Source organism: Myxine glutinosa, chromosome 13 (genome assembly GCF_964187855.1).
Source record: "Myxine glutinosa chromosome 13, kmMyxGlut1.1, whole genome shotgun sequence".
Taxonomy (NCBI): Eukaryota; Metazoa; Chordata; class Myxini; order Myxiniformes; family Myxinidae; genus Myxine; species Myxine glutinosa.
In genome coordinates, this window is record NC_136273.1 from 80,239,719 (window position 1) to 80,259,170 (window position 19,452).

Here is a 19,452-nt window from a genome sequence, read left to right on the forward strand (position 1 = left end):
ACTCACTCACCGCAGGCAGGTTGGTGGTCTTTCCGTCTTCTACCGACTCCTCTCTGGCCTTGCCCCCCCCAGCTCTCTCTGGGCTCTGTCCCCCAAATATTCCTACAGGTCGCACAAGATCTGCCTGAAACCCTCTTATGGTTAAACTGCCAAAATCAAGACTCTCTGCTCACCTTCACTCCTTCATTCCTCTTTTCTCCCGCCTCTGGAACAAACTCCCTCACTCTCTTCAATCCCACTCCACCCTCCAGGTCTTTAAAACAGCTGTTCACCACCATCTCTTATCTTCCCCCATCCAAAACCTTGATCTTTTCTACCCCCGCTAATTTCACCCAAAATCCAACACTTTTTTTTTTTTTTTTGAAATACCAACTTCTGTCCTGGAAGTCCTTGGTCCCCTTGTGTTTTATACCTCTCCCCCCCCCCCCCCCTTCCCACGCCTCCTCCCCCCAAGCCCTCTCCCTCCCACACTTTTCCCTGCTCTCAAATGTTGTGTTTGTGTGCTTCCCCTTCTCTCCCCATCTTGTCTTCCGCTCCCTCTTTTTATATATTTTGTTTGTCTGGTTGATTTGTTTGTGATATAAATGTTAGCTCTTTCACACGCCTCGATTCAGTATACAAAAAAATTAATAAAAATAAATAAATGAGGAATTTGAGTTTTAAAAAAGTTAACATACGGGTTGAGAAATGTGTTACAATGTAATATGAATAATTATGGCTTCAGGCAGAACATCCTCAAATGTGAGAGAAATCAAGGTTATATGGCATTTGGTGTATCGTTATTTAAAGTTATATTATGAATTCCCAGCACAAATGTTGTCGCCCCACATATTCAACATCTCAACGATGATCTTAACTGCGAATCTGACAATTCATTGTATTTCAGGAAAAGGACAAGAGTGTCCAACTCCTGGCAAACCCACCAGAAGTGTTACTGCTTGGTCTCTTCTGATGATTCAAGCTCCTGGTGTGTTACATCACAAACAGGCGAGCGGATCATGATGTGGGCCGACAAAACTCCCCGCGTGATACATGGCATTTATTCAGCATTAAGAAGACTCCATCACAGCGATACAAGGAGACTCCGAACAAGGCAATGAACATTTCTTTTCCTTCACCTCGATACAGATGCAACTAGCCATAAATCTGCGGTAAATCCACAATTCACGTCTAAAGACAAGCATACCGACATATGAACAGCAATGCAACTGTTATTTCAAAGGCTCAATTGGTCCATTTTCATGATTTCTCTTTCAGTTACGTATTAATTGTTACCTTCCTCGATCACATCACACCACCGCCAAAGGGGCAGCTACACATATTGGCAAAGCTATGCCTGACGTGGGAAGTCTCAAAATAAAACGTTAGCTATTGCTCAGACATTTACATGGAAAACGATGGAGGTGGTCATGGGTGAAACGGAATGAGCGGTTACGCCATTTGCGACAATTGTTCAAAAACAGTAGCATTCACTTATGACACATACCGACTTAAAATGAAAATCCTTCATTTTTCCGGTGGAGCGCTCTGCCGCGAATTCGGGACATGCTCTCCCCCTTTACAAAGCGATGTAAATCCGTTGCCATGCGACGCGATTTCAGCCCCGTATTGTCGCGTCACCAGCAAGCGTCTTCGCTCGGCCCCGGAAGGGCCTTCGACTTTCACCCTTCGACTTGTTCGCGAGATCATTTAAAATAATGTAAAACAATATTAGGCATGTCGATACCTTTGGATCCTACCGACCGCATTGCACGCTACAGCACACATGTATACATGTTGAAACGGATGACCGAAACCTTCCTCAGATTGCCGTCTTCATTTGGGCATCCGAAGCGAAAGAAAGCAAGCATGCGTTTGCGGGTGAAACGAGGACCGGAAGAAGGAAAAATTGGACAAACAGGCGAGCGGGCTTGTCCTCGGCCGTAGCGGCTTGCAGTAGAGACGAGCACCAGGATTAATGTGCCGGAGGCCGAGGCAGTGGTTCAAAATGCAGTTTCTTGGTTATTTTTCTCTTTTTTTGTTCTTTCCGAAATTCCAGACCTACGTCATCATCAGTCTGCTGACTGGGAGAAGGACTTCCTGTCCTGGTCAACTGGCAGAAGCCCTGTAAGGGATCAAAATGCAAACAGAATGGAGAAATACTGGTCAGGATGAGGTCGAAGTAAGCACCTCCAAATAATTTTGGGTTTTTTTTGGTTGTTTGTTTGTTTTTTTGTATACAAGATCGAGGCTCGTGTAATAGCAAACATCAATCGCAAAAAAAAACGGACACACAAAACATACAAAAAAAGGAGCGGGAGACAAGATGGGGAGAGAGAGGGAAGCACACAAGTGCAACAGCAGAGAACAGGGACAACGGAAGATCTGTGGGAGGGAGAGGGAAGCAAACAAGTGCAACAGCAGAGAACAGGGACAACGGAAGTTTTTTTTTGTATACAAGATCGAGGCTCATGTAAGAGCAAACATCAATCACAAAAAAAAACGGACAAAAAGTAAGTAATTGAAAAGTAATTGTAAAAACTTTCACGAGCCTCGATTCAGTATACAAAAAAAGAAAGAAAAAAAAAAGAAGTAAAGTTAGTAAGTAATTGCACTTGTGATGCTGTGCTTCATATCGGTGCAATATTGATTTTGTAAGCTGAACGGAGTCAAGTTAAACCTTATTCAATGATACTCGTGTTTACCAGACTTATTTTAATTTAATAATTTCTTAAATACCAAACGTAAAATGACTTTCCTACAAAAATGGAGCTTGCTGTGGGAGGAAAAGTCATAAAATGAGGCAATTCCTGCATTATTGGTCACCATATCAAGGTTTTGATAATGTATCAATGCCATTAATGGGCTGGCAGGATGGAATAGAGGTACGCACACTTTCCTCTGAGCTGCCTAGTCTGGGTTTGAATCCAGACCCAGCTATAAACTGCCATCCCGGTGTCTCACCGTCCCTCGAATGGACGCAAAACTGGGCTTCTCAACTGCCAAGATTTGTTGGTGGACATTAAAGATCCCACGGTGTCCTTCGCAAAGGGTGGGCGAGTCTTCGCGAGATTACAAGTTCCTGACAAATTACAAATCCCTGCCATAACCGGCAGGGGGGCACTGCATCAGTGGCACATCCACACTCCCAGCCATGACGCAAAGCAGTAGCCACAGGCTGCACACGAAATAATGGTGAATGCCATTTACTACAACAACAACAACAACAACAACAACAACAACAACAACTTGTTTACCAGGCCCAATGATTCCCACTTGCTTGTGGGGTTGGCCAGGAAATAATTCTGGCCCGAGTCTTTCAGGAAATGGCTGACCAAGCCTGGTGTTTGATTGAAGGCAATTTGGACAGGTATTTATGATTTGTTCAGCAAGCAGGAGATAACTTGATGACGCTTTGTGGAACAACACCGTGGGATCTTCCAACATGTACAACCATGCAGATGGGTTCTCCATATTAACGTCCTGCCAATGGACGACACACACATTGATGAAAAGCTCCTCCTGTGAAACTGCTGGTTCACACTAGAGTCCCCTGTATAAAGAGAGTTGTGTCAACTCAAATTTGGACGCCATTTTGTGTCTAAGTGTGTCGGATTAGATATACATGTACATTCGCGATATGGGGTGATATATTCTAAACCTGCTAAAAAAAATTTTACTACACATATTTAATCTTATTATTACATACAGGTGATATTTGGTTAAAAACTCAGCTATTGCCATGAAAAAGAGCTGTGTGGTGATATTAAAAGTGGTATGGCAATGCATATTACAAGCCAACACTGCATATAAGAGCTAACATTATAAGTAAGACAAACCAATGCTGTCGTTCTCTGAATTTTAATAACATTTAGAAAGGAGTGTGGGCATATCCAATATTTTTTAAAGGGTGCCGAGAGCAATTCCGGTGTAGGATTTCCAGCCGACATATAGTCTAACACACTTAAAACAAATTCTGTACGTGGTATTGCCATATTTCTGACTTTTTATTATTTTGTTATTTTTTTATTATTTATAATTTTTATTTTATTATTTTTATATATTTTTATATTTATATATTTATATATATTTTTTATATATATTTATATTTTTTATATATTTTATAAAATTATATAATATTTTATATTTTTTATATAATATATTATTATTTTAATATATATAATATATATATTATATATATATATATATATATATAATATATAATATATATAATAATATATATAATATATATAATATATATACGTATATTATATATACTAGGGCATGCCCGTACTATATATATATCTAAAATTATATCCCCCCCCCTCTATTTACATGAAATGTTTTGGTCCATTCGCAACGCCAAAGCGAACGGCGAACGGCTTGCGAGTACAGTGACAATCCCCCCCCTCTATTTACATGAATGGTTTGGTCCATTCGCAACGACCACAGAACCCCCCCCTCTATTTACATGCAATGGTTTGGTCCATTCGCAACGCCAAAGCGAACGGCGAACGGCTAAATCGCCATAGCTCGGTAAGTACTTGTCCGATTAATTTCAAACCTTGAAAAGGCACATCCTCGGGTCCCCAGCAATATACCTGGCAAGTTTCAAGTATATCGGACCGGTAGTTGTCGAGAAATCGTTGTCGCATACATACACACACACATACACACAGAGATTAATGGAATTATAGATAGATATATAAAATATATATAATATATATATAATAATATATATAATAATATATATTATATATATATATAGATATATTATATATTATTATATAATTATATATTATATATAATATATATATATATATATAATTATATTATATATAATTATAATTATAATTATATTATAATTATATTATAATATTATTATATATTATAATATAATATATAATATATAATATATATATAATATAATATATAATATATAATATATATAATATATATTATATATATATTATATATATTATATTATAATTATATATCTATAATTATATATTATATATATATATATATATTAATATTATATATATATTATTATATTATATATTATATATATATATATATTATATAATAATAATATATATATTATTATATATATAATAATATATATATAATAATATATATAATATATATAATATATATATATTATATATATTATAATAATATATATAATATATATAATATAAATATAATATATTTTATAATATATTATTTTATATAATATATATTTATATTTATATATTTATATTTATATTTATATTTATATATATTTATATATATTTATATATTTTTATATATATATATTTCTGACTTTATTATTTTTATTATTATTCTGACATATTTCTTTTCCATATTTCTGACTTTATCACTTGGAAATCTATACATCTTATATTTCCCAGATTGGTTTGAACAACCAAAAGCAGAACAACCAGTCATTTTGTTTGGCAATAAACAACATTCACGTACCAAGCTGACGTTCACGCACGGTGAAGTTAGACACAAAATGGCGCCACGAAATCACGTGACCAGAAATCTCGGGTCAGCGCATGGCGCAACTCTCTTTATACAGGGACTCTAGTTCACACCATTTCTGGGAGCGCGGCTGCTCCGTTTATAGTGGAACTGGATTCGAACCCAGACGAGACGGTTCAAGAACGAGTGTGCAAACCGCTAGTCTGGGATGCCTTTCCCATGTTGATAATGTTAATCACTACATACAAAATCCAGTACACTATCATTAAATACAACAACAAAATTGTATTTTCTCCAAATTTGCAGCTGAAGTTAATTTGGCCTTCTGGTCTTGAGTTGCAATGCACAGGTGCACATCATACACAGACACTCAAGTTATTTATTTTATTTATTATGAGTTATTTATTTATTATGAGTTATTTATTTATTATGAGCAAGTTATTTTATTAAAATGGGATCACGAGCTATTTATTTTGTGTTGTAGATGTAGTTCTTATTTTGAGACCTGCTGGATTGAAAGTGACGAGTGTGGAAAGTATTATCTTATGTACAAGGATAATACAAAGGAACTTTGATGCAGGAACAAACACATACAAACACAAACAAACACACACACACACACAAACACACACACACACACACAAACACACACACACACACAAACACACACACACACACACACAAACACACACACACACATAAACACACATACATTCACACACACACACACACACACACACACATACACACATTCACACACACACACACACACACACACACACACACACATTCACACACACACACACACACACACATAAACACACATACATTCACACACACACACACACACACATAAACACACATACATTCACACACACACACACACACACACGCACACACATTCACACACACATACATTCACACACACACACACACACACACACACACACACACACACACACACACACACATAAACACACATACATTCACACACACACACACACACACACGCACACACATTCACACACACATACATTCACACACACACACACACACACACACACACACACACACACACACACACATTCACACACACACACACACATACATACACACACACACACATACATTCCCACACACACACACACACACATTCACACACATTCACACACACACATTCACACACATTCACACACACACACACACACATTCACACACACACACACACACACACACACACATACATTCACACACACACACACACACATTCACACACACACACACACACACACACACACACACACACACACACACACTCACACACACACACACACATACATTCACAAACACACACACACACACACACACACACACATACATTCACACACACACACACACATACATTCCCACACACACATGCTCATGCATACACAGACAGACACACAGACACACACACACACACACACACCTATGTTTTTTTTTGCTCCAACAGAGAACAAGGCCCAAAACATCAGTGCCCTTTGTGATATTTTACAGCGGAACACTTTAACCATCTTATTCTTGTGTTTTTATTCTCTCATGGCACCAACGCAGACTGCTCGTTCTTTTCTGGAATTAGCTACTATTTCAAAAGAGAAGTTATAAGGAACTTGAGTTTAAAAAAAGGTAACATACAGTTGAGAAATGTGTTGCAATGTAATATGAATAATTAAGGCTTCAGGCATTTGGTGTATCGTTATTTAAAGTTATATTAGAAATTCCCAGCACAAATGTTGTCACCCCACATATTCAACATCTCAATCATGACCTGAACTGCGAATCTGACAATTCATTGTATTTCAGGATAAGGACAAGAGTGTCCAACTCCTGGCAAACCCACCAGAAGTGTTACTGCTTGGTCTCTTCTGATGATTCAAGCTCCTTGTGAATGACCACTTTGCTCATCCCAGCCTCCACTTGCTCTTTCGCTGCTTGCAAGGCCTGTGACAAATCCTTAAAGGAGGCAAATTTGGGAGAATGGGAAATACACGAGAAGACAAACTAATGCTGTACACCTTGTCTACAACTTCCTCATTCATAAAATGATGGCCATCCATGTGATTGAGCAAGTGAATATGAATGGCATAATTAATGCAATTTTTTTAATCGGCATGTAGCACCTGTACCAGAACTATAATGTTTCATGTGAAAAGTGAAATAAATCATCCGCGAGCAGGAAAGAGTAAAATATAACAAACCCATCGGATCTTTACCAAATAGCATTAACAGATCAATCAATGCATTATATCTACAATATATATATATATATACACACTACTGGTCAAAAGTTTTAGAACACCTAAATTTTTCAAGATTTTATTAAAATTTACACAGTTTAATGTCCAGTGAATGACGTGAAATGGTACAAAGGTAAGCAGTAAACTGCTCGAGGTTAAAAAAAAAGTTTAGGTTAGCAAAAACGGGAAAATAATGTAAATTGCACAGTTATATTGTATTAAAAAAAAGGCCTTCTTCAGGGAACAAGTAATGGGTTAACAACTTACAGCTGTTCTGCAGCAATGTAAGTAAATTAAGCCTTGAAAGTTGATGCAAACAATTCCTACAGGTGTCCCAACCTCTGCTGATTACTTGATTACAAACCCCCTGTCTGTATAAAAGCAGTATTGGAACAGACTGTTATTACACCCTCTGAAGCATTATTTGGACAATATTGCACTGCAGGAAGTAGTATATTGGAAACTGGAGGAAACTCTGACGGGAAGAGGTCTGGCAGACCCAAAGCCACAACAGAATCAGAAGACAAGTTTCTGAGAGTCATCAGCTTGCGTGATAGGCAACTCACAGGACAACAGCATCAAGCACAGCTTAACACTGGTCGAAGTAAGAAAGTCTCAGTTTCAACTGTGAAGAGAAGACTTCGAGCTGCAGGTTTGACAGGTCGAGCGGCAGTAAGAAAGCCATTGCTAAGATGGCAAAATAAGAAAAAAAGAGGGTTGCCTGGCCCATGAAGCACCGCCAGTGGACTACTGAAGACTGGAAGAAGGTCTTATGGACCGATGAATAAAAAATTTGAAATCTTTGGTTCATCACACAGGGTTTTTGTACGCCATCGGGTAGGCGAAAGGATGGTTCCTCAGTGTGTGACACCAACTGTCAAACATGGAGGAGGAAGCGAGATGGTCTGGGGCTCTTTTGCTGGATCCAGAGTCGGTGACTTGCACAGAGTCACTGGCACCCTGAACCAAAAAGGCCACCACAGCATTTTGCAGCGCCATGCAATACCCTCTGGTATATGCCTAGTTGGTCAGGGGTTCATCCTACAGCAAGATAATGACCCGAAACACACCTCCAGGCTATGTCAAAACTACCTTCGAGGAAAAGGACAAGACGGGAGGCTTCAAATCATGGAATGTCCAGCACAGCAACTGGTCCTGCAACTGGTCCTGATTCTGCAACTGATTCTGCAACTGGTCCTGATGGCATCAGCCCACGGGTCCTAAAATCATGTTCTTCTGCTCTTTCACTCCCTCTTTCTGTTCTCTTCACCCTCTCTTTTGCTCAAGGTCATCTGCCATCTGCTTGGAAATCAGCCAACATCACCGGTTCGCACAAAAAAGGTGCAAAAACAGATCCCAGCAACTACAGACCAATCAGCCTTCTCCCAATTATCAGCAAAGTCATGGAATCCATCATTGCTTCAGATATTAAATCTTTCCTCTTCTCCAATGGCTTGATCTCTGATCATCAATTTGGTTTCAGACCTGGTCACTCTACTCTGGACATGCTGCTTCTGCTTTCTCAACAATGGATGGAGGTCCTCAATGCCAAACAGGAAATTAGAGCTGTCTCCCTTGACATTTCACGTGCCTTCGATACGGTCTGGCACCCTGCTCTGCTCACCAAACTCTCCTCCTTTGGTATCCATGGAAATCTCCACGCATGGCTGGAGGACTTCCTCTCTGGTCGTAGTCAACGTGTGGCCCTGAATGGGTTTCTCTCATCTCCTCTTCCTGTTCAGGCTGGAGTTCCGCAAGGTAGTGTTCTGGGCCCTGTGCTTTTTCTGGTCTTCATCAATGATCTCTCTGACTCTCTTGAAAATCCTCTCTATCTCTTTGCTGACGACTCTACTCTCTGTCGCTCCATTCCTCATCCCTCAGATCGGCAGGCAGTCTGCAGCCTCCTCACTCTCTGCAGACCTAGACAAAATCACAGACTGGTCAAACAAGTGGAACATGTCTTTCAATCCTGACAAATCTCACACTCTTACAATGTCTCTCCGAAAGGACCGACTGGACAACCCTCCCATCTACTTTCTCAACAATCCTCTCCAAGAAGTTCTGTCGCTCAAGCTTTTGGGTCTCACTATCTGCCATGATCTTTCTTGGGAAAACCACATTTCCAAGCTGGCCTCCAAAGCCAGTCGCCGACTGGGCATCCTCCGTCGTGCGAAGTCCTTCCTTGGCACACCTGAGCTCCTCACCACATACAAGGCTTTCATCCGCAGCTCAATGGAATACTGTTCTCCCCTCTGGGCTGGTGCTCCTGCCTCACACCTTGCTCGGCTTCACGCTGTTGAGGCCAAAGCTTTCAGAATCATTGGAATCTCCTGCGATGTAGTCAACACCGAGGGCCTTTCACTCACTCACCGCAGGCAGGTTGGTGGTCTTTCTGTCTTCTACCAACTCCTCTCCGGCCTTGCTCCCCCAGCTCTCTCTGTGCTCTGTCCCCCCAATATTCCTTCAGGTCGCACAAGATCTGCCTGCAACCCTCTTATGGTTAAACTGCCAAAGTCTAGGCTCTCTGCTCACCTTCACTCTTTCATTCCCCTTTTCTCCCGCCTCTGGAACAAACTCCCCCACTCCCTTCAATCCCACTCCTCCCTCCAGGTCTTTAAAACAGCTGTTCACCACCATCTCTTATCTTCTCCCATCGAAAACCTTGATCTTTTCTACCCTCGGTAATTCACCCCAGAGTCCTTGCAGTGTTCATATGTTTTATTCCTCTCCCACCTCCCCCCAAGTCCTCCCGATGTCCCTGCTCTCAAATGTTGTGTTTGTGTCCTTCCCCCTCTTCCCCCTCTCTTTTGTGTCCTTCCCCCTCTCTCCCCATCTTGTCTGCCGCTCCCCTTGTTTTTTGTGTTTTGTGTGTCGGTTTGTATTTTTGTGTGATTAATGTTAGCTCTTTCACGAGCCTCGATCTTGTATACAAAAAAAAACAAAAAAAAAACAAAAAAAAAACTGTCTCCAGACTCAAACCCCATCGAGCTGTTTTGGGATGAACTGGACAGGAGGGTGAAAGCAAAGCAACCTACAAGTGCAACACATTTGTGGGAACTTCTGCAACAGTGTTGGGAAGAACTTCCTGAACAATATTTGATTTCCATTGTAGAAAGAATGTCACGAGTGTGTTCAGCGGTTATATCTGCAAAAGGTGGCTACTTTGCTGAGTCAAAAATTTAAATTAAATTTTGTTAAACAAAATGATTCTATGATTTCTTTTTTCATCTCCAATTGTTTATTTGTTCTATGCTTAATTTCAGAGTACATTGAGACATTAAACTGCGTAAATTTCAATAAAAACCGGAAAAATTGAGGTGTTCTAAAACTTTTGACCGGTAGTGTATATATATATATATATGTATACCGGTATGTATATACCTTCGATAGGCTACTTATAAATAAGTGAATGAAACAAAAAATTCAATTTATGGCTGTTTAGTCATTTAATGATCAAAACAGAATATTAACAATAAATATTTCAGTCCTATAAAATATACTTAGAAAATTACATGACCCCAGTGATGGGAAAGGTTTTTGAGTTAATCTATCAATTTAATTTTTTTAATCGATTTTAAAAAGGTCAATTGTGTTGCACTCCTATTTCACCGTGAAATGGTGGTGCAACATCAGGTTACGGAGGTTATTGAAAAAGGGCAAAATATCCTGCTTGCAAATAAAATTTGGCATCAATATTATTCACGCCTGCTCTCCCATCATTTGCAAAGTGAATGTTGAGTTTTTCAAATGCAACGCGGAAAGCAGCCGCCGCAAACGGGAGACAGACACTATTTATTGTTCGCAATATATACGTATAATAGAAGACTTCCCTTCCAAGGAACTTCAACACAGAAGGAGAACATTCAGTGCATCAAGCCTACTCAATGGTTGCCGACCAATGACAGTTTTTTTTGTATACAGTCGAGGCTCCTGGAAGAGCTATAACACTGAATGTATCAGGATGCAACAGGACAAAAGGAAGAGTAGAGAGAGGGGTGCTCCAGCAGTGGAGTTGAAGCACAAAATAATGGGAGACTTAGACAAACAATTGGAGTGGGGAGGAATGGGGTGGACAGGATGGAGACAGAAGGAAACTTCTTCACCCTTCTCTTCCCCCCTCCCTCATCCCTCCTCCCTAATCCTTCCTCTCTCTCCCCCTCCTGTCTTTCTCACTCCTCTCTCTCCTCTATCCCCCTACTGCTCTCTTCCCCCCCTCTCCTCCTGTTTCCTCTTCTCTGTCTCCTTTAGCAAAACTTTCCATCCGAAGTCCTTCCTTGGCACACCTGAGCTCACCAGCACATACAAGGCTTTCATCCGCAGCTTGATGGAATACTGTTCTCCCCTCTGGTCTGATGCTCCTGCCCTCACAACAAGCTCGGGTTCACGTTGTAGAAACCAAAGCTTTCAGGATCATTGCAATCTCCCGCGATGAAGCTGATTCAGGTTGGTGGTCTCACCGCAGGCAGGTTGGTGGTCTTTCTGTCTTCTACCGACTCCTCTCTGGTCTAGCTCCCCCAGCCCTGTCTGTGCTGTGTTCCCCAAATATTCCTGCAGGACGCACAAGAACTGCCAGCAACCCTCTTCTTGTGAAACTGTCAAAATCAAGACTCTCTGCTCACCTTCACTCTTTTATTCTTCTTTTCTCCCGCCTCTGGAACAAACACCCACACTCTCTTCAATCCCACTCCTCCCTCCAGGTCTTTAAAAGAGCTGTTCACCACCATATGTTATCTTCCCCCATCCAAAACCTTGATTTTTTCTTTGTATAGATACAGTATAGAGATAGCATAAAACCCAAGGACTTCATAAACACAGGAAACAAATGTCTCAAATGTGTGCCTTATGGGAGTTATTCTGAGACCAGCGAAGTGTACACACAACCACTGGCTCAGAGGATTACGTAGCATAATAAACAAAAACATTTTAGCAAAATAAAGTTTTCTTACACGGTTCTTTCATGAAGTCCTTATTTTGATTTCTAAATAACCACATGGAAAAAAGTTAAGCGTGCTGCAAAAACACTGCTGTTCATAAAAAAAAACGATCAAATTAAATTCAAATTTTCTTTCAAAAATAAATGAAAGAACTCTCCATGCACGGGCTGTGTTTTCCATTGAAAGGCAACAACTCCCTTTGGATTCTCTATGGCGGCTTTTTCAGGGGATGACAAGGAGAATTGCAGCGGTCGTTCGTTCAAATGGTGCTCACACTCATTATTGACTTTTTGAGATATTCATTCTGTTGTGACATAATTGGGTGTCATTACTCACTGGTTCTGGGGCATACATCACAGGATGTGCTGCCAGAATCCCCATTTTAAAGTCAGACATTCTCATTTTGTGATAATAATTTAAAATATATATCAAAACCTCTGAATTTATTTCAAATCATTTGTTGAACATATGTACTTTACCGATATATGTAGTTTTATTTTTGATAAACATAACTGTCTCCGAATAATTTTCCCAGTAATTGTGATGATGCAGGAAAGCGTTGCCAGTGCTCAATCTTTCCTCCAGGTGTATATTTATTACCGGATATGCGATGAGGAATTTTTTCAATTGTGCTATTCTTACAATGGTGTTGTAAGAATACCAATTACCAAATGTCTTACCCATTCTGGTGTTGATTGCAGAAAGTATGGATGGACTGAAGGAAAAGATGAACAAGTGGAAGGAATGTATGGAGACAAAAGGTCTGAAGGTGAATATAGGAAAGATGAAGGTGATGGCAAGTGGTAAAGCATGTGGTGAGGTGGAAAGAACTGGGAAGTGGCCATGTGCTGTGTGCAGGAAGGGTGTCGGAGTGAAATCCATTCAATGTACAATGTGCGCTGAGTGGGTTCATCAAAAATGCAGTGGTCTGAGAGGGTCATTAACCAGTGTGGCAGCTACATTCAAATGTAAGGTGTGCACAGAGGGAGCTGCAGATGGAGGAAATGTTGAGTTGGATCTTGGAGACGGCATGAAGCTGGAAGGTGTGAAAACATTTTGCTACCTCAGAGACATGCTGAATGGAGAAGGTGGATCAGACTCGGCAACGGTTGCTCGAGTGAGATGTGCATGGAAGAAGTTTCGGGAACTGAGTGGCGTGCTGATGAGGAGGGGAGTGTCGTTGAAGCTGAAGGGAAAGGTGTATGCTGCATGTGTGAGAAGTGTTATGATTTATGGGAGCGAGACATGGGTAATGAACGTAGAGCAGCAACGAAGGCTGGAAAGGGTGGAAATGCGAATGGTTCGGTGGATGTGCGGAGTATCGTTGAGAGAGAGGAAGACAAATGATGAATTGCGAAAGATGATGGGAATAGAGCCTGTGATTGATGCTGTGAAGAGTAACAGGTTGAGATGGTTTGGTCATGTGTTGAGGAAGGATGAAAGTGACTGGTTGAGAAGAGTGATGGAAATGAATGTAGAAGGGAGTAGAGGACGGGGAAGACCGAGAAAGACTTGGCTGAAGATGGTGGAAGAAGAAATTCGGGCAAGGGGGTTAACAAGGGGAGATGCAGAAAATAGGGCAAAATGGAGAAGATTGTCATGGGGACCGCAAGGCTAACCCCCGCTCTCGCAGGGAAAATGGCCTTAAAATGCATGTTGTTGTTGTTGTGTTGTTGTGCTATTCTTACAATGGAGGTTTGTACCATCTGTCACACTTATTTTTTCAAATGCTACTCGTCTTTCTTTTTAATCATCAAGGTAAGCTTTGATAGTATTTTGGCAGAGGATCAATGAACACACACAAAGGCTTTCAGTACTGGAGCTAAATTTCAAAATAATATTTGAACTACTGTTTTTAAAAGACTGGGATTCTTTTTTTATTTTTTTTACCACAAACAGGTAGTAACAGGCAGAAAAAAAACAGCTCAATTCCTCCTTCTGAATTCGAAGCAACACCCTCCCCACAACAATTTACACTGGATCCCTTTTTCCATCGGCAATGAAACCAAGACCAAACAAAACTCAGAGGCAAGTTCACCGATTCCGAACTATCCTGCCATCCCCACATGTGTGAATGCAAGAAAATGCTTTAAAGTTCCTTTTTGTAGGAGGAATTCAATTATCATGGGGAAGTTTTGTATTTGGTGGCTGACGCGTGTTTATTGAAGTGGGAAATGCAATTTAGTATCATAAGCCAATAATAAGGCTTATAAGCAAAGTTGATTGTCGGTGGCATGCTTCCCTCATAAATTGGCCCAATCTTATTTGCTCTGAGAGGGAAAACAATCAACAAGCCTCTAATTTTAAAAAAAGAGATCACAAACAGGTGACATACTTAGTAAACAAGATTTAAATCATTTCGTTTTTCTTGAAATCTTCTTGACATTTAAAACTTTGGTGATGCCATGTATCAGTGTCTTGATTGAAAAGTGCTACAGACAGCACCCACTTCCGGAGTATAAACTAAAAGCTTCCTGCGAGTCACTCCCAACCAGACACATCATCGCTTGGGAGGACGTACGTCAAGGAAAATATACATAGTTGAATAAATGGGCAAGAAATAAGTCTGTCGAAGGCCTTTTTTGGTTATGAAAGCCTAATACAATATGAATGTGAAATGAAAGTTTTATGGAGAAGAAGATGAAGGAAGAAAACCTACCAGCACTGTTCTTCTTATCAAACTGTTCTGAAGAGCTCCTTTAAGGAGCCTTTAAATGGCTGAAGGGCGACGCCATATCTTGTATACTTTACATTTGCATCACACTCACTGCTCAGCCATCTAGCCTGGGTTTGAATCTTGGCCTAGCTACAAACTATCATCTTGGCGTCTCGCGGACAAGGCGAGGCATCAATGGACGTGCAGTCTCATGGATGGACAATAAACTGGGAGTCCACCTGCCAGCATTGATTGATAGATGTTAAAGATCCCATGGTGTTCTTCAGGAAGAGTAGTTGAGGTATTCCAGGCACCACATCCAAATGACAAATTCTTGCTCTAATCTACATAGGGCACTGCATCAACAGCACATTTGCACCCTCAGGCAATGATGCTACCCCACAAATCATGTGCCATATTTGAAAGAGGTACACATGCATGACCACATGATGATTTCCATATCGTTTGTGGTCGTGTTTTCATTTATTTCAAAGACTTTAACCTTCGAATCTGCATCTATTGTTGACTAGCAGGAGTACTCTACATTGCTGGGTTGGGAGGAGAGGGAGGGGTTAGGTAAGGAAGTGAGGGGAGTGGAAGGGGGAGGGGAGGAGGAGGTGAGGGGGGAGGGATGGGAAAGATATACTACATATGTACCATTGGTGAAGGTACCGTTGATCACGTTTCTGAGTTAAGTATGATGAAGTCCAGGAAGAAGAAGAAGAATAAGTCTACCACCAACTTTGACCGCTTCCGGTATTGTTTGATTTATTTGTGTTCAAATGTCTGTCAATTGTTCTGTATTTATCTATGCGAATGTATACTTGTATATAACTGTCATTAATCAAAAAGGCTTAGGCACTATTGAGCGATTTTTTTTTAAATCCCAAAAAACGAACTTTTTTTTTTTCAAAAAAAAAAAAAGATATAATATTTTTTATTATAATATTAATTAACATATATATTTTTATTTTATTCATTAATTGTTTTGGCCTAAAACACCCCCAAGCATTCACTGATGAACCTCTAAAATTTTGACGAAGATTCGTTCAGCCATCTCTGAGAAAAATTGCGGCACACAGACCAACGGCTCTCTTATATAGTAGATGGACCAAACCGACAAGTCTGAATTACTTACTTTGATAACGCTTGCTTGAAGAAAAATTAAACAAACAAAAATTGTCTTCAGACGATTGGGCAGAAAATCCTTGTGCATATCGTGAGAATAAATGTGGGTGATTTGCTCACTAAGAACATTCTCAACATCTCTTCCTTTTTTCATATAAAATCTTAGCTCATGGAGAGGTGATAAATGGTGCGTAGTGACAGTTGGGCAAAAGTTAGACACAACAAGCAAGGAAAAGAACAAACAACAAAAAGAAGAGCGAAATGGGGAGGAGAGGAGGAAATGGCCTCCTGTGGATTGCAGGGTTGGGATACTGGGATGGGCAGCAAGTCAATGGAGGTTAAAAAAAACCTAAATCACAGGAAGGAGATTCCACAAGTGGGTGAAAAGAGGAAGTGTCAACAGCGGAACGATATTCAGTCGATTGGAGTTATTTGCAGACGAATCCCATGAAACACACACTTGTTCGTGAAGCGAAACGAAGGTACCTTTGTTGCTTTTACATCGTAGACAGGTCGGTGGTCTCTCTGTTTTCTCCCGTCTATTCTACGAGGTTGCTTCCTCTTCTCTGTCAGTCCTCCGACCCTCCCCAGCAACTCCAGGACGCACGTGCCCTTCCAGTAACCTCCTCATGGTTCGACTTAGAAAATCCAGGCTGTCTGAACACCTCAACTCTGTTACTCCTCGCTTCTCCCATCTATGGAACCACCGAACAGAGGCTGTCCTGCCTCAGTTTTCCCTCCGGGGCTTCAAGCAGGCAGTGCACCACCTACTTATGTCATCCTCTATCCTGACCCATGGTCTTTATTACCCCATTAAACCTTGCTAACCCAACCCTCTTATTTGCTCATTTCTGTCTGTCTTTCCCTCCTTTTCCTGGTCATTTATTCCCTCGTTGGTTGTGTCAAATTGTTGTGCCACGACCACACTGTGAATTCAACCTTGCTCTTCCATGAGTCTTGCTCTTGTAGAGTGTGAATCCCCCAAGCCCCAAATATCCTCAAACAAATTGCCACCTTTGTCAGTAGGTCCTCTTCATAAAGAAGGGTTTTACTTGTACAAGTGAGTTCTTCATACTAAGTCAGTGTTTGAAAAGTTCAAGGTAGTGCTGACAAGTCGGAGTAAAGGAGAGTGTTCATTGGAGCCGCAGAATGGGTTGATAAGTTTATACATTCATATTAACAATCTGAATAAAATAATTATTTGTTGTAGCTTGGGTGTTTAGCAAAGAGTTAACCCTTTTCAAATAGAAAAACTTTTTGTGACAAGTGTTCTGGTGAAAGGCCTGTTGTTTTGGGCTCTTAACTACATGGGGAGGGGACATCAAGTTGTTACATCAGGTGTAGAAAAAGATATCTGCAGTTACGTGTGATGATTGAATGTTCTAAAGTTTGACGACAAATGAACAAGTGTGATTGAATGTTCTAAAGTTTGACGACAAATGAACAAGTGTTTGATGTCTTTCCTGTCTTGTGATCAACCATCCCTGAAAATGCTTAAGTATAACACCAGGAACAAGCTAACTAGAGTGAAGTGGAATGGAGTGCCATCGCAAATCGTCACGCTTCCCACCTAAAGCAAACTTTAAATATGGCAAAATGACACAATATCAAATGTTGAGAAAAATTATTTTCCCGTTTTGCCCCTGTGACCTCAAAAGTTTCCACCCCATAGGGCATGAACCGGGGGTCAAATCCAAAACAAATTGCTGCATACTTCATGCATCCCCTAATATTGACGATATATACAAAGTTTCATTAAAACAATGTTTAACTAGAGCTTCCAGGGAAGCAGAACTCAACTGAACTGACTGGACAACTTTAAAGTAGGTCGGGTCTCACATGCCAAGTTTGATGAAAATTCGTCAATATATGTGGACGCTAGATTGTTAACGTCGTTTCGGAGCTGAAAACAATATGGCGGCCTATGGCGGCCATTTTGTGGCGGATCGGGTTGGGATGCAATAGCAACCTACCTTGTGTGGTAAGGGTTAAACATTCTAAGTTTGATCAAAATCTGTTAATATTTGTGGACGCTAGAGTGTTAACGTCGTTTTCATGACCAAAAACAAAATGGTCGCCGAAGTCCGCCATTTTTCAACGGATCGGGCTGAAATGTAATACCAACCTGGTGCTTGGGGTAAGGATGCTGCATGTCAAGTTTGATCAGAATCGGTTGATATTTGTGGACGCTGGAGTGTTAACGTCGAAAAGTTAACGGACGACAGATGACAGACGACAACGGACGCCGGAGGGTTCAGTATGTGATGAACTCAACTGGACGGTAGTCCAGTTGAGTTAAAAATGTGTCTGCAGTTCCTTTTTTTTGGTATTTGACCTTGTGACCTCACCCCCATGGGACTGGACCAAAATGATACTGCTCTTGCACCTTCTTGCCATGTAGTCATCATAACTACCAAGTCTGATGAATTTCTACACAACCGTTTAAGAGGAGATAGTGTGATGGATGGAAAGACAGACGGAGCTGAGTGCAATATCTCCCATTTTTTTTTAAAGCGTGGGAATAATGGTTAGAAATGCTGACATTATTCAATGCAAAACATGAAGATTACTTTTGTTATTCTTCTTCTTCAAAGTCCCTCATTATTCCGACTATATCATGGACTTGGCCATGAAAGATTTTTTTCACCCAGTCCTTCACAAACTGGTTGGCCAGACCTCAAATTCTGAGTAAAAATATTTTTTCTGTTTTGACCCTTGTGACCCCAAGTCCCCACTCCCTAGACCCTAGGGCAGTGTTTCCCAACTTTTTTCACTATGTGGCCCAACTGGCTTTTGACCTGACATGTCATGGCCCAGGGGGGATCATAGCAATTTTTTGAAACCAAAGAAATGTCAATAAGAACCACAACTTAATTCAATTTAGACTTTTGGAGTATTTAATGGAACAATATTTTTCATTTGAACAATTTTTTTGTGAAATGAATTAATGCGAGTGAAGTAAAGCAAATTTATTTGTGACAAAGGGTCTTGC

The 19,452-nt window shown here is 40.4% G+C and overlaps 1 protein-coding gene across 8 annotated transcripts in view; it reads right to left on the bottom strand.

The window, feature by feature from the left end:
- Positions 1 to 1,024: 1,024 nt before the first annotated feature.
- The window catches only part of LOC137439046 (protein 4.1), a 320,573-nt gene continuing 302,145 nt past the window's right edge, over positions 1,025 to 19,452 (bottom strand). For all 8 annotated transcript variants that reach the window (XM_068134670.2, XM_068134667.2, XM_068134668.2 and 5 more), the window contains 2 exons: positions 7,346 to 7,458; positions 1,025 to 2,104 (listed from right to left, as the gene is read on the bottom strand). In XM_068134670.2, the coding sequence (XP_067990771.2) occupies positions 7,354 to 7,458 (105 nt within the window). In that variant the 3' untranslated portion in view covers positions 1,025 to 2,104; positions 7,346 to 7,353. The remainder of the gene's footprint in view (positions 2,105 to 7,345; positions 7,459 to 19,452) is intronic.